Genomic DNA, 15,935 nt, shown 5'->3' on the forward strand with positions numbered 1-15,935 from the left:
CTCAATTGCTTGGCCTCTTACAGTTGGTATGGCTACTTCCACCTTTTCATATTCTCTGTATGTATAAATATCTTCTTGCTGTATGTTCCAGTCTAGGCATCTGGTGAAGTGAGCTGTAGCCCACAAAAGCTTATGCTCAGATAAATTTGTTAGTCTCTAAGGTGCCACAAGTACTCCTGTTCTTTTGGCGGATACAGACTAACATGGCTGCTACTCTGAAATCTTTCAATAATATACTTTATTTTGGATCATGCAAGCAGAAAACGGTCTCATCATTGCACTAATCCCCAAACCATACCGGCAGCATGTTCTCTCTCCTGTGCAATGACTTAACTAAGGACCTGGAAATGTCTTGTAAAACTGGCAGACTTTACTTTTGCCAGGTAAGGAATGTTTTAGAGAACATCTTAAACAAATATTTATGTAAACAAATTTGTTTTTTTCAGCTCAGGCCTGTGGATGTGAAGGTGAAGGCTGCATTCTGAGGCTATGTCTACACTGGCAGCTAGGGGTGTGATTCCCAGCTTGCATAGATATACTTGGACTAGCGTGCCAAAAACAGTAGTGTAGTCACAGTAGCACAGGGAGCAGTGGCATGGGCTAGCTGTCTTGAGTACTTACTCATGGGGTCCAGGTATGTTTGTACTCAGAACAACTACCCTGTGCTGCCTCTCACTGCTGCCCATGTTACCACAGCTACACTACTATTTTTAGTGGACTAAGTCTCATAGAGATAGCACAAGTATGCCTATGCGAGCTGGGAATTACACCCCTAGCTCCAAGCAGAGACGTAGCCTTAATGAAGATTTTAACCTACATGTACACCAGTGTAACAAGTGCTTACTCAGCCAGAAAGAGCTCAAAGCATATTACATATATGGGGACAAATCCTCCCTCAAGCCAATGTAATCAGGCTGAACACTGGGATGGGACAAAAGATCCCTCACCCACTACTGCCCTGGCTATAGAGTGCCAGTAGATATGTTCTCTGACAACTACTGCAGCTCTAAAGCTGCAATAGTCTCCCTTCCTGCTGGACTCCTGCAGAGGACAACAGCTAGTGGAGCCATGTGGTAGTGGCTCCACCAAACCTGACCCCACTCCTCCCTTCCTTTCCCCCTGTAAGCAGCTGCACAGGAATGCGGAGAAGAGCTCTGCAGCATAGACACCAGAAATCCTACCCTGCTTTCCCATGCTGGTTCCTCTGAAGGCAGAACTTTCAGCTGCAAAGGAGAAGAGACAGGATTTAGTCCATAGAAATAGCTTCACCACCAATGTAATGCAGCCATCTCTGGAATGCAACCTGGCAACAGTGCACAGCAACACTACATATCCTGTTTAGGATCTGGGAAGTGACAGTTGTACACCTACGCACAGTGTACTTACACATCTGTATACAGTCTATTTTAAACTACAGAAATATATGTGGTAGGTACATACTAAAGAATCTACTCCTTGGCCAACACATGAATGTATTTCCCATTAGGGTTAGTAGGAGGAACACTTCGAAAGGGGAACAGACACCATAATGTGTATGCACTTAAAACCTGATATAGAAAGAGACCATTGTTTTCCTTGTGATCTGGAGGTTAGTACCGCAAGCAAGAAAAGTATTCTTAAGAAATGGGGTCTAGATTTTCCAAAGTGACTAGTAGTTTTAGAGGCTGATTTTGAGAGCCGTTAGAGGGTCTGGACTGTTCAAAAATCAGGCACCTTTAAAAGGTCTCAGATTGGGCACTGAGAAACAGACACATCCAATGTCACTAGTCAGTTAGGAAAATTTAGGCCAAAGATGACTTTTTGTGGTGAAACCCTACCTGTGTCTGTTCCTCCTGTAAATGGTGGGTTAGGCATGGTACCAGAGCAGTGTGTGTTTTCTGGCCTCCACGCTACATTTTTTCTATGCTCACCCTTGCTGTGGTGCTGCAGTGGGAAAAAGCCAATTCTATTACCAAAGAAAAAGCAATGGGACAAATCAGTGGGCTACAGACCAGTACTGTTTCCAAGCTGACAGTCCAGTTTGGGAGCATGCATTTGATGAATTGGCTTGAACATGAGAATATGAAAGGTCCAGAACACTTGGATGTAATAATCCACCTCGGCGTTTTGGCTTTAATCACCCTCAGGCCCCAGGAACTTGCATGGAAAGACTAACAGATCATTGGGCTGATCAGGAACTACTCCCTGGCTTACATGGTATGCTGCTGTGGAGAGGCACTGAAGGGTTAAACCTCTGGTCCCTAGTGCTGCCAGGCAGGAACAGTGTAATCTAGGGCAGAATAACACTTCATTACCAGAGAACAGCCTGGAAACCAAGTCAGCTGGATGGGGCCATATAGGTAGGGGAAAGCTGAAAGAGACTGTATAAAACAGGGATTCTCAAACTGGGGGTCCGGACCTCTCAGGGAATCACAAGATTCTTATGGGGAGTAGCGGGGGTCGTGAGCTGTCATCCTCCACCCCACATCCCCCTTTGCCTCCAGCATCTATAATGGTGTTAAACATATAAAAAGTGTTTTTAATTTATAAGGAGGGTCACACTTGGAGGCCTTTTATGTGAAAGGGGTCACCAGTACAAAAAAGTGTGAGAAACACTGATATAAAAACACTCCCACTTAAAATGCAGCCCCTCCTCGCATACTACCAAAGTCTCAGCAGAGGATTTGATAGCATTGTCCCAGTTAGCAGCTGCTGGGTCCAGGCTCACTGGTCCTTGGAGCAGCAAGTGGGTCTGAATGGTGTTTTTTGGCTCATTCTTTCAGGCCTGGCTTGTTTGCTTCGCTTTAGTCCTGCTTCTCCTCTTTATGCTTCCAAGGGTAGATCAGCTCTCCAACAAACAGCTTCTTGCACAGAGAGCTCCAGGAATCCTTAGGGTAACAAGCATAGCTTGTGAGCCTGTAGGTCTGCACCACGCTGCCATAGGACAGAGGGTTTATCTGGAAGTAGAGAAGGAAGAGGGACAATGGCAATGAAAATGGGTCATGGTATGAACTGTGGACAACTGAGGAAAGCAAGAGGGTGTGTGTGTGCAATTCTTCCTGCCTCTGTACAGTCACATTAACACCCTATTAGAATCTCCCAGCTATACTGCTGCACGCTAATGGGTTAAAAGAGTTTGCTGGCTATGTAATAATACTCTGTTCTTCTACAGCACCTCCTACCTGCAGATCTCAAATGAATTTAGCCTCACAATCTCTCTGTGGGGAAGGAATTGTTACCCTCATGTTACAGATAGGGAAACAGAGGCACAGCCCAAGTCATAAGCCTGTTTTAGAGCACTGCTAAGGTTTTATCTACCTGACAAAATGGAACTGTACTGGAACCATGTCCACAGATATGGCATTAAATAGAATACTCTTTTGGGGACACATTTTTACAGCACTTCTGTGGAATATACCAGTAAGATTGATTAATTATTGGCTCAATCCTGCAAGAGGCTGAGCACTGTGGCACCGATCCAGCAATGAACCTACGCATATACTAAACTCAGCACCTATTCCACCTTTTGCAGCATCAAGTCCAATTAGAACTGGATGCATGCCACAGAACATTTCACATGACTAGTCAGTAACACTTTAAAATTAATTCTCTTTGGTTGGGTTCACATCTCTTTCATATTTGCTTTGTACCAATTGCTAGTGAATGAGACATGTTCAGGGAAAAATAATTTTAAGTGAATACTGAGCAGATTCACAGGAAGCAAGGTTTAAATTTGTCAAGATAAGCATTTGCAGCAGAAATCTAAAAGCTGTACTCATCCAGTCAGGGAACAGAATCATACTATGATTTGTCTGTCTAACCCAAAAGAACTAATGCAGCTCAAATTTCAAATATTCTCAATCTCCAGACCAATAATTAATCACTGAAGTTATTGGAGAGTAATTCTGAATAGATTTAATCTGTTCAAGATGGGGATCACGGGGAATCTGCCAAAAGAAAAAGACGCAACATTTGAATAACTTTATTACTAGCTATTCTCCCAGCTCCAGCCACACTGTTAAATCTTAGATGGAAACAGGTCCATTTGGGGAGGAGGACAAGGGATTGTTGCTAGGGAAGTGAGCCATCTTGTACATTCACTTGGTGGCCACTGACTATTTGGACACAATGTTCCTATGCCCATTTAGTTGAAATGTACATCTGTGTGGAGGACTGGTGGCATAGGAGTGAATTTCACCTACTGAGGGATAAGAAATGGCTTTCAACCCAGCACAGCATAATAGTATCTTACTGTCATGTTTTAAATTTAAAATAAAACCAAAAAAGTTTTGTTAGGGAAGTTGCAGTCGTGAGTTCCTTTTATACAGTCTCTGTAGTTCAAGGATATATAAACTGATAAAATACACCTCCCTTGTTTCATAATGGAATAGTTCCCTTTTCCCTTCCTCTTTCGCTTAACCCTTTCCAAACAGCTTGTTGTGGAAAAGGAAATTTCTTGGTGAATGTGCAAAGAGGGATCAAAGTTGTAAAGAAGTCAAATACTCTAGATCCCCTTTTATAAAACTTGACTGCATGAAAATCAGGGAAGCCAATAGCTAGTAACCAGGAGTATTATTTGATATGTTTACAGAAGACATTATTTTAAAACCCAGTGTAAATACTAAGTTGCACAGTGCTTTTTGGAGTGAATTAAACACCAATGGAATCTTCCTGCTCTCATCAATATACTTGTATTTGGATTCTACATTCTGATGACACTGAACTTTTTTTTTAAATAAAAAAAACAATCGTTTGCTGAATCCCAAGGGAAGTAAGCATCCTCATAAACCAGCTGCAGAGACAGCCAAATTCAAATTAGTCTACAAATCATTTTTATTCTATCATGACATTGTCATATGTTTCTGATCTGCTGCCACCTAGATCAACTTAGTGCCCAGAGACAGGGAGAATCATCAATCATCCAGGTCTTGTATTTTGTACGTGTGCGCACAATTATACACACACCCAAACTTTGTCCCCTTTGGCACAGTGTGGGGAAGCATTGCTTCATGGCGTAATGAGGCACATGGGGATAATAGGCAGGTGGCACAAGGCAAGACTATCATGGAAGCTGGGGACAGAAATAGCATGAGCTGCTACACTGAGAGCTCAGTGTAGCACTGTGTGATTTTTAATCTGTGTCGAAATAGGTTTCCCAGATTTTCATGCTGCAAATCCTGATCTGATAGTGGTAAGGCCCACCGGATTTCTGAGACAGGCTTGCCTGGCATTACTGTCCCCACACTGCAGCAGAAAGCCACTTTTACTGTGTGCTGACCTTTCGGGGTGGGACCAGGATACAGAGGGTCTGTTTATCCAGGCCTTTCTGAACCTCTCTTGATACAATATATGGTGCCATATGTTAGGAAGATTCCTTTCTGTGATGGGCCTATTGACCAAGATCTTATTGTGCTCACCAACTAACTCCTTGATCTCTTTAACCTGGAGCAGCCACAACCATGCCGCTATAATCACTGGGGCCACATCCTCAACCCCACCATATTGCCTTCCATCTCTCCAGTGGCATAAAGAGAGCCGAAACTGTGCACACCTTCCCTGTGGGGGAGATCCCTGTGAGTGTAGTCAGAGCAGCTGGCTCTTATGCCATCCCTTGGCCCCAGCAGAGGAAACAGGCACTATGGTCAGAGCATACTCTAGCTCTGCTATGCCCAGCTCGTGGATGGTACCTGGAGAACTGTTGCCAGCTGGTGCAGATTAGACTAGCTCCAGGCTGCTCTATCCTATGTGGAGATGCAAGTAGGAGTTAGAGTGCGGGTGGAACCAGGTGAAAGTATAGATGAGTTGTAGCTGACTTCTTGATGGCCCCCTTCCACTGCAACAAGTGGCTCTCAGCTGCAGCAAAGAAACTGGCCCACTGTTGTCAAAGTCTTGCTTCTTGCTATTCTACTGACCAGCGGACTGTACTGCAAGAATGGACTAGCTCTGCAAATAGTGATCAGGAAATAGAGATCCCCCAATTGCTTCTGCACTTGTAATAAGAAATTGCCACCATATCAGCCCATTTTCAGAAAAGCCTTCCTTAAACACCTGTTCCTTAGAGGATAGAAAATGTAATATTTGAGAGACAGCAAGGAGGAGACTCCTCCCCTCAGCTCAGCTCATCACAGGACAATCCCGAGATGAAACTAAGAACATTTCACAAGGCAACCACACTTCTTCTCCTGTCTACAATGAACCAAGCTGACTGGTGCATTAGGTAGCTCATGCTTAGCAGCTCATCTGGAAGGGAAGGCCCTCTTACTAGAGCTGGGTTTTGGTTCTCCTTAACTGTTTGCTGCTCTGGTTGAGCGTGGCCAGTCTTTTTTGTCTCTCTCAAGGCACAGCATTTTTTAAAGCACAGCTGCAGACATCAGGGCAGTGAGATAATGCTAATCACAGACGTGATGGACCATCATTACTCACAACTATTCAAGTTTCATTTTGTAACATACAGAATGCTGCTTCTTATGTATAATGCTTCATTAGAAGCCAACCAGATGAACACAAAAGCAAGGCACACTAGCTAGGAGCGATAGACTGCAGCACCAAGGTGAAATATACTTTCTCCCACCTCCATATCCCAGAACTCCACTGAAACTTTGGAGATGCTTTTCCCTAAAATTCCATCTTGGGAGAGCTATCAGAACTCTTTCTTAAGCAGTCAGAATCATAGGGACAGTCCTGCTGGGAATCCTATAGCAGAGGACACAACTGTGAGCATCAAGCAGCCTGTGGTTTACCTGCATTAAGAGTCGAAGAGGTTTTCCAGGCTTCTGTTCAAGGACTCTGAACTTCACGCTAGCTGAAAAACAAAGAAAGAACCATGATGGAGGAGAACAATCTCCATTCTCTTCTTGGATTAATGAGTTAAAAGGGATTTCCTAAAAGTCACACAAGAGAGCAAGCCTGGGGATCATAGCAAGGGAACTACAAAGATCTATATTTGCTCTTAGTATTCCAGCAAAAAAGGGGAATGCTCTACCCCCTGTAAATGAGGGACAGAAAGCTCTCCTTTAGTCATTTTTCATATGGCTACTGTACATGTATATGTTTCCCTTCTGCTTTCAGACTAGGTCAGGGTAGGCCTGTGATAGTGGATGACACAAAGGCATTTGAGTAAATTCAAAACAATCAATGACTATTGACCACAATGAAGCCATTCATATATTTTCAGCATGCTATTAACCACCGCAGCTGCCACTCCAGTTTTCACTCCTGTATTCCCTCCAGGGCTCGCTAAATCCCACAGTACTTTAAAGTCAGACAGGAAAGATGGTAGATCCAAGCTATGACATATTCTACACAAACAATGCTTAATGTAACATTTAGAAGAGGGAGAGTACAGTATTTTGCACTTTATAGAGGGGCCTTTCATTGGAGGTTCTCAAAACACTTCCCGCCCCCCTAGAAATCAATCCTCAGAACACCCCTACAAAACAGGTCTGTATTATCATCATCCCCTTTTACAGATGGGGAAACTGAGGCACAGAGAGCTGAAGTGACTTGCCCAAGGTCAGTTGTAGAATCAGAAATAAAATCCTTTATATAAGTACTTGTATGGCCCCATCACCATAGTATCTAAGTGCATCCCAAATTTTTTAAAAACAAAAATAACCTCTCCCTGTTCTTAATCTTTAGATTAGTTTATAGTTTGATTGTGTGTGTGTGTAGAAAATTAAGGGAAAGCTAAGTCAAAGGAGTATGACATTTAAGTTCTGCAATTGGTGAGGCCTGTGGTCATTCTTGTCTCTTGTTGGAGTGAATTCCCTTGTCTAAAGTCCAGCTCCTGTGTAAAGCAGAATTTACACAGCAACCAGACCTTAGAGTAGGGAATTCACTCTCCATATGAGCCTCCCCTATAGGATGACAGTTTCACTGTTCCAGTGAAAGGTAAATGTCTTGGAAGGTCATGGTGATGGAGGAAGAGGTGTTTCTCATGTAGCTATGGCCAATCCCATGGGGCACTTTGACTATCAGGATAGAAACCTTGAACTGGATTCTGGCTTAATTGGGGAATCAGCATAAAGCAAAACACCAGGATGATGCGTTCTGGTGATCTGTGTTGCTAAACAGACAGGCTTCCACATTTTGTAGCTTGTGGCTTCATTCTCAGATGTAAGGAGTTTCAGTAATCAAGCCTGGTGGTCATGAATGAATGGATCGCTATGGGCAGGTCTCTATCCAATAGGATGGGGCACACTCTTCTGGCCAGACACAGATGGTAGCGGGCATTTTTTGCTACCGTGATTATTTAGGCATTCAACAGCACCAAGGAATCCAAAAGGACCCCAAGGCTTGGGACTTAAGAAATTTGAGAGTAGATTCCCTTGACAGTGCAGAGCGTTACAGAGCAGGCAAGATCTTTGAAGCACTTCCATTTGCCAGCCAGCATCACCTCAGTCTTGTCTGGGTTCAGCTCAAGCCAGGAACTTGTTGTCCAGGTGTTTATTCCAGTCAGTCATTGATGAAAGCTGGGAAATGATGCAGTTTACATTTGTCATAAAGGAGATGTAGAACCGGGTGCCATCTGCAGGCTGCTGGCACTTCAGCCCACATTGCCTCAATGGCTCCCAGTGGTTTCATATAGATAGTGAATAGTACCGAGTAGAAGACTGAGCCCTGCAAGTGTTAGCAGGTGAGGACTCTGGAGAAGGAAGAATGGTTGCTCATAGTGATGTTCTGCATTCAGTCTGACAGGATGTCTCTTAGCCATTTCAGGGCACTTCTATTCATGCTAGCAACTTATATGAGATGGGACAGGAGTGATCAAATAGTATCAAGTGCTGCCGAGAGGACTAGCAGAGCAAGAACACGTGTGCGTCTCCTGCCTGAAGGCCAGGCTGGACAGTGAAGTGACTTGCCAAAGGTCATACAGCGGGCCAGTGGCCGAGCCAGAAACAAAACCCAGTTTCCCTGACTCTCAGTGCAGTGTCTCACCCACTACATAATGCCACTTTCAAGAGAAAACCTGTTCTAACCCCAGAATGCAGCATATCCACCCCAATTCAGGACAGCTTGCTTCAGTCTGTCTCTCTTTGGTCACTGCTGGGCGTACAGCAATCTTGGTTGGAGGACTATAGCTCTGATAGATTTCCAGGTGGTTTTATAAAAACATTTCACTTTAGGTGTGTAGGAGTAAGATCTATAGACTCCTAACCTATGGATTGATCATTACCCATCTACACTTGTTTAGGTGACATGAATACTAGAGTATTGTCAATTCAGAGTCTAAGCCAGGGGTGGCCAACCTGAGGCTCTGGAGCCACATGTGACTCTTCAGAAGTTAAAATGCGGCTCCTTGTATAGGAACCAACTCCAGGGCTGGAGCTACAGGTGCCAACTTTCCAATGTGCCAAGGGGTGCTCACTGCTCAACCCCTGGCTCTGCCACAGGCCCTGCCTCCACTCCACCCCTTCACGCCCCCTCCCCTGAGCCTGCATGCCCTCACTCCCTCCTACCCCAGCCTCCTGCATGCCACGAAACAGCTGATTGGGAGGTGTGGGGAGTGAGGGGGAGGCACTGATTGGCAAGGCTGCCAGTGGGTGGGAGGCGCTGGGAGCGGTAGGGGTAGGGGGGAGCTGCTGACGTATTACCGTGGCTCTTTGGCAATGTACATTGGTAAATTCTAGTTCCTTCTCAGGCTCAGATTGGCCACCCCTGGTCTAAGCCAAGGAAATCAGAGGCCAGATGTCAGGACTGAACTGAGCTGCAGTTAAACACTGCACTAAATCCTCAATGATAGTAAAGTAAGAAATTCAGAGTGTTGAAACAACCTTCATGATCTTTCCAAGATCAACTGCTCAGTAACATATGCCAAAAAAGCAATACCACTGGGACATGACTCAGTAATTGGTGACAGAAACCAAGAAGGAGGGAAATGAAAGAATGCTGGTTCTTGAAGAGCTATCTCTGCTTTGAATTTTGATCAGATCCTTTCTCTCCCCACCTTTCTCAGATAAAATGTTCCTGTTTTGGATTGGGGGTGGTCAGAGACCATGGAAACCCTAAAAGATGACCTCCCATGATGTCCCTCCTGAACAGAGGTCCTAATATATTTTCATTTTCCTTCATCTTGAAGGCTGGATTGTATCATAGAAAAGTTATTTATCTATTATTTATCAATATCAACATGATTTCCTTCTAGCTAATCACTTGCAGTTTACTGGACAACTTTCTTCAGCTGCATTTCTGTCTCACAAAGACAGCTCCTAGCAGATCAAGAACTTCCTGCAAGCCAATACATGGAGACCTACTGACAACAGGCACTGGAAAGCAACATTGTTGGTAGCATTCGCCACCTTCGCTCCCAAAGCTGAGCCTGGCATCTCTCCAATAGACAAGGCCGCTATCAGCTGACTCGGGCTTCCTTTCTATTTCATGACTGGCCTTGATTCCGTGATGATCAAGCTCTTCACGTTGTTGCTTTTAGAACTCTGTGCTTCATATTCTTAAACTTGCTTGGGGCTTGTGGTTTAGCTCAACCAATTTAAATCAAATAGGCTATCTCTGTTTTCAGCTAACCCCATTTCAGTGCTATCCTTTAGTCTGACAGCCATTTTTTGGGACCAAACAGTGGCTTGGCAGAAAGTAACTTTGAAATGGCAACAGGTTAACCTTAGAAAGGGAATGCTTATCTGAAAGTTACCCAGAGTTCTTGGGCTCTGAAATTAAGCTAGAAACCACAGGTCAGATCCTTAGCTAATGCAAATCAGTGTAACTCCACAGAAGTCAGTGCAACCTGAGGATCTAACTTTTCTGAAGAACAGATTCTCTTGAAGTATATCTCCACCTTGGTTCCCAGCCACATAGGGACGGGTGAAAATTAAAGAGAAAAGCACAAGTTAACAACTTACCTGAATATCAGAGGATTTGAGGTTTGGACCAGTCCCTGATCCAGCTGGCCTGTTCTGCTATAAATAAGCCGAACTGATTTAAAAGGTGTATAGTAGAATGGTACCTTTTGTTTCAATGTTCTTTATAATGTTGCCTATGACTCAGCTTTAGTGTCACATTAGTTTCCACTAACTTTATCATCAGGCTTCGCAGGATAACTGGTTAATAGTATTGACAAGTGCATGAATTTTGCATTAGGAACCTGAGTACTTTTCAGGCACCCTGACTCTTTCAGTGCAATAAGCTACCTGTGCATTCGATCAAGCCCACTCACAATACCACTGTGAAAGCAGAAGCCTGTGCTTTTGCCAGTATGGTGGTGTAGGACCAACCTGCAAGTCTGTAGGATCTGCAGAGCCGAAGGATGACTGAATAAAGGGGCAGAGAGTCAATGAGGTCCACGAGCAGATGGATCAGGCCCTGCACAACCACCACCAGCAGACGGAGCTAAAAAGAAACAGTTAGTTAAGTAAACAGGCAGGACTGAGGTAAGCAGTTGGGCTAACAATATCAGAAGGGACTAGTGAATTGGTGGGGGCTTCAAGTTGTGGATGCTCACCACAAGGCATCTTCAATGGGTCAGATTTTCAGAAAGTGCTAAGCACCCACCCTGTCAGAGTCAGGCTCCTTAAGAATCTTGCCTTAGGTCTATAACAGTAACCTTGGTGCCAGTGGCAAAAGCATGTGGTATACTCTACTTTCAGATAATTGGCCAGCATATCAAAGGCTGATGTGGGGAGTTCATGCTTCTGTTTCCAGTATCATCCATCGCTCTGTCTAGCAGCTGCTGGTAAATAGGTGCAAACCCTTGTCTCTAGAAATACCTTGCTTGTGACTGAAGAATCCCTTTATAGAGCATTTAAGTGGGAGCACACCAGTTAGAAACGAGTTCTCTGCTTAGTATCCTCACACAGCCCCTTGCCAGGGCTGATTTGAGCACCTCCTTTTGTCATACTATTGATCATTTTTTCTGTCAAACTCATTTGAGTCCTGTACTATTTTTACCCTTCTCCCTTTCAAAAGAGGGGCTAAAATTATGTGACAGTTCCAGCCTTTAGTGGAAAAACGTGCATCCATGTCTCAGATTGGACTGGTCAGATTGGACAAAGAGTCCGATTCCCTCCCCAAAAGTCTTGCCAAGTAGATTTTAATGGAAAAGGTTAATTTCTGGACGGAAAAGTTCTCGGTCAAACCAGAGGTGTAGCCACCCTAGGAAATGGGAGGGAAAGAGTAAACATGGCTCTAGGGAAAGGCAGTGGGGCAGTTTGTCATGATGACTTCGATTTTCTGGGAATTCCCTTCAGAGAAACACAAGTGTGTATCCTGAATTCCATCTGCTTGGTCCACATTGCTTGCGGGCAAGAACCCTTCCTGGGACAGTCATAGGAATATATTTGTATGGGGATGGGGGAAAATGACTAGGGATCTTTTTTTACACTTCACTCACATACATAGATGAGATATGACCATCTCTAAAGGTTGAATCTTACCAGGGTAAACACCAAGTAATACAGTGCAGTCGTGGGCAGAAGAAATAGCAGGATTGTAAATAACAAAGTGCCAATGAATAACTGGGGGAAAAAGACACAATAAACTGTTGTTAGTAGAGTACTGGCACAAGAAATTTAGACAGCATTAAGTGGTTAGACTGTGGGCATGTGAAAGATTCTCAATACCCGGCTTCCCATGCCACTGCTTCTGAGCCCATCTAGTTGGTGAATAATACTGTATTACTCTGAATACTTCCAGTGGTCCCGCCTTCAATAAATGCCTAGCATAAATCAACATAGCTCCAACCTGACTCTTTAGCTTTAGATTCCATTTTCCATAACAGAGAGGATACAGGATAATGATGCATCATCATTTCTTCAGTATAATACCCAGAGGGTCCTTCCCCAGAGGCAGATCAACATCATGGATTTAAGCACATAACCAGAAATACACTATAACTCACTCCTGGCCAACTTCTAGTTTACAGCTTTTTTTTTTTTTCTCCAAATAAATGCTCCTCTCATCCCCCACCTTTACTTAGCAAAATCATCATGTATTAGCATCTCAGAAAGTCTTTTCACGTCTGTGCTTTGAAAGCCTGTTCCCACAGAAGCCAATGACAAAACTCCCACTGGCTTCAATGTCAGCAGGATGAGGCTTTTAGCGCCAAACCCATTATCATCAATATACAATGGGATAGAACCCTGCAGTAGCACACACAGCCTTTCTGAAACTGACGTTCTTACTTTCCTGTCAATGGGGAAAAGAGGAAAAATAGCTCCTCCAGCATTGTGTAAGAGGCTTAAGATTATCTGTTGCAATTCACTGAGATGCACTGGTCCCGGAAGTTACCAAATAGCACTTCAGCAGAGATTACAAACGTGAAGTCGGAAGCTGCAATGAAGCTAGGCACTCTCTGTGTGTACCTGCAATTCTCAAGGTAAGTGAAAATATAAAATAACGTGTCAAGAAGATTTTTTACTAAGCACCATTTAAATTATTCTTTTTAAATCAGGCCAGAGGAGCCTGGCTCTGACCAACTTTCATGTTGTTTCCATGACATTTTAGAGTTTAAAAGGCAGATATACACTATTCTAGAAAAATGTTTTCTACATGCTGGTGAAAACGTGTGGGCCAAGCTCCATCCCAACGTGAATTAAATAGGGTCTTTTAATAGAAACACTAAGAAGCATGTTACTATGGCAACACTGCTGGGCACCACTATAATTATTTAAATTGTTTCGCTCCCACATATCCACTCCTCTACCCTTACCCTGAGAGGTAGAGAGCATCTGCAACTCTCACTGACATTGCTACGACTGCTCAGCACCTCACAGGATCAGTTCCCTTGAATCTGGGGAGGAATGATGAATCTGGGGTACAATAGAAAGGAGCCATGCAGACGGACAATTTGCCAAGAGCTGTACTCAATTTGGATATAATGGAGCAGTTGGTAGTCTGCAACCCAATATGAAATGAGGCAAGATCAGGTCATGCTGCAGGACTGTGTAGCACAGCACCTCCTTGATGCTCTGCCACTACCTGATCCAAGTCATAGGAGCAGGAATCCACCCGCTGTCTCAGGACATTCCACTTCTTCCCGCGAAACAGGCGCCAGAGAGATGACAAACCATAGATCTTCAGGCAGTAGAGCCTGTGCAAAGGGGAGAAGCACCACAAATTAGAACTAAGAGATCCCCAGCTATACCACAAAGCAACTGCAATTTACACACACACACACTCTCTCTCTCTCTCTCTCTCTCTCAGTTCAGCAAGGGCAGGATGTGAACCTAATGAAGTCACACAAATTCAAGGAGACAAAACACACTGACCAAAGATAAAACAAAATATTGAATAGCTGCTCGTTCAGTGAGCAGTGTCCAGTCTGTGCACTGAAGGAGCCAGGGGAAAATAGTGGTTAGCGCACTAGCCTATGACTTGGGAGACCTGGGTTCAATTTCCTGCTCTGCCACAGACTTCCTGGGTGACCTTGGGCAAGACCTTTAGCTTTCCTGTGCCTCAGTTCCCATCAGTCTGTACAATGGAGATATATTCTAGTACTTACCTCACAGGGATATTGTGAGGATAAATACATTAAAGATTGCAATCTACTTATATCTGCTGACGAAAAGTACTATAAGAGATAATAATTAATAATAATTCCTATGTAAAGAGTTTATCCTAGTGCATATGCACAACGGTTCCACAGACCACTTTAGTTCTGGCATTTCCTAACTTTGGAGTGCTTGACTTTGCAAACCTACTGTTCTTTTAGCATAGTTTTGTGAGTACAATTAAAATATATAGTCAAGTCAAACACTAAACTGCTATTGTGGAAGTGGAAGTGGGGAAATCTTATAAAACAAAGGAAAACAGCTGAAAGGAGCATAAAGCCTAAAGAGACTAGTATAATGCGACTAACGAGCTGGTAAAGCTCAGAACAGCACAGTAATCCACGGGCTACAGTGTTCCCAAGACAACTCAACTTTTGTGCACCAAATTCCTCTGATTGGTGCACACTTGTCTCAGTCCTTTGACTCATACTGCACATGCCCACTCTCAAGCAATCAATGACCTAATGTCAAGTGTCAATGACCTGCCTGTCTGATATTGCCACATCTTCTGTGTCTACCTGTATATGTATGCCTGGTGTCATTTATTAACCATGTGGCTATCTTGGAAACAGACCCCCCAAGAACTCCATGTTTCCTTGGCCAGTGAATTCGCCAGTTAAACAGCATTCATTTGCTGCAGAACTTCTCCTCCTAGTTGTTCAATTCCAGGATTTTGTGGTAATTTTATTGTTTGGGTAATTTGAGCTCACTGCCTGGTTCCCCCTCCCCACCAGGGGTCATTCTCAACAGCTGAGTTAGTTTGATGCAGGCCTCATGATGAAGTGTCTTGTGTAGCTATTCTTCTAACAAGGATACAGAACTGTGCAGACTGGCATGTCAAAGCCCACAAGACAGAAGTGCTAGGCATGGACAAAGCTTCCACCTTTTTGCCCCTGTTCACCTTGTCCTGTCCCTAAGAGGAACAGATCCCCTCATGCACTCTCTGCAGCCAGAAGGAGAGACTTCAAGTAAAAGAGCTCTGTGGATAAGTTTCCTACTAGGCAATATTGCTATTAGTCCTAAGCTCTCTAATGATAACAGTAAGATTCTTAACTTAGACGTCTCTCTACCTTTAACCATTTCCAGAATTACGTATGAACTCTGCCTGGGCAGCCTCCTCTGAAATTCCGTCTGTCCTACACAATGTACTAGACCTCTAACCTCCCCACCATCCGCTGGGAGAATGCTGTCTCTATACTTATTAGGGAGAAGCTTCCCTATTTACCCCCTCAGCTCTTCTGTTTCCTCTATAAGGCTGCTATTCTGTTTGTGATTTAAAGGATGCCCCCACGTTAATGTAGATCACCAGCAGAACATATTGTTTTGAATTCTTATTGTAAGAATAGCTCTGACATACCTAGCACAGAATATGACATGAAAGGCAGAATGAGCATCAGCCATTTACACATATATCCTTGGCCTTCCCAGTTCCTACCCATTTCCCTGTGACTGTAAAGT

The 15,935-nt window shown here is 43.9% G+C and overlaps 1 protein-coding gene across 3 annotated transcripts in view; it reads right to left on the reverse strand.

Annotated features, from left to right (window-relative positions):
- Positions 1-2,526: 2,526 nt before the first annotated feature.
- The window catches only part of PIGQ (phosphatidylinositol glycan anchor biosynthesis class Q), a 55,415-nt gene continuing 42,006 nt past the window's right edge, over positions 2,527-15,935 (reverse strand). For all 3 annotated transcript variants that reach the window (XM_030577411.1, XM_030577412.1, XM_030577410.1), the window contains 5 exons: positions 13,906-14,017; positions 12,363-12,443; positions 11,205-11,319; positions 6,720-6,781; positions 2,527-2,936 (listed from right to left, as the gene is read on the reverse strand). In XM_030577411.1, the coding sequence (XP_030433271.1) occupies positions 2,784-2,936; positions 6,720-6,781; positions 11,205-11,319; positions 12,363-12,443; positions 13,906-14,017 (523 nt within the window). In that variant the 3' untranslated portion in view covers positions 2,527-2,783. The remainder of the gene's footprint in view (positions 2,937-6,719; positions 6,782-11,204; positions 11,320-12,362; positions 12,444-13,905; positions 14,018-15,935) is intronic.

Source organism: Gopherus evgoodei, chromosome 10 (genome assembly GCF_007399415.2).
Source record: "Gopherus evgoodei ecotype Sinaloan lineage chromosome 10, rGopEvg1_v1.p, whole genome shotgun sequence".
Taxonomy (NCBI): domain Eukaryota; kingdom Metazoa; phylum Chordata; order Testudines; family Testudinidae; genus Gopherus; species Gopherus evgoodei.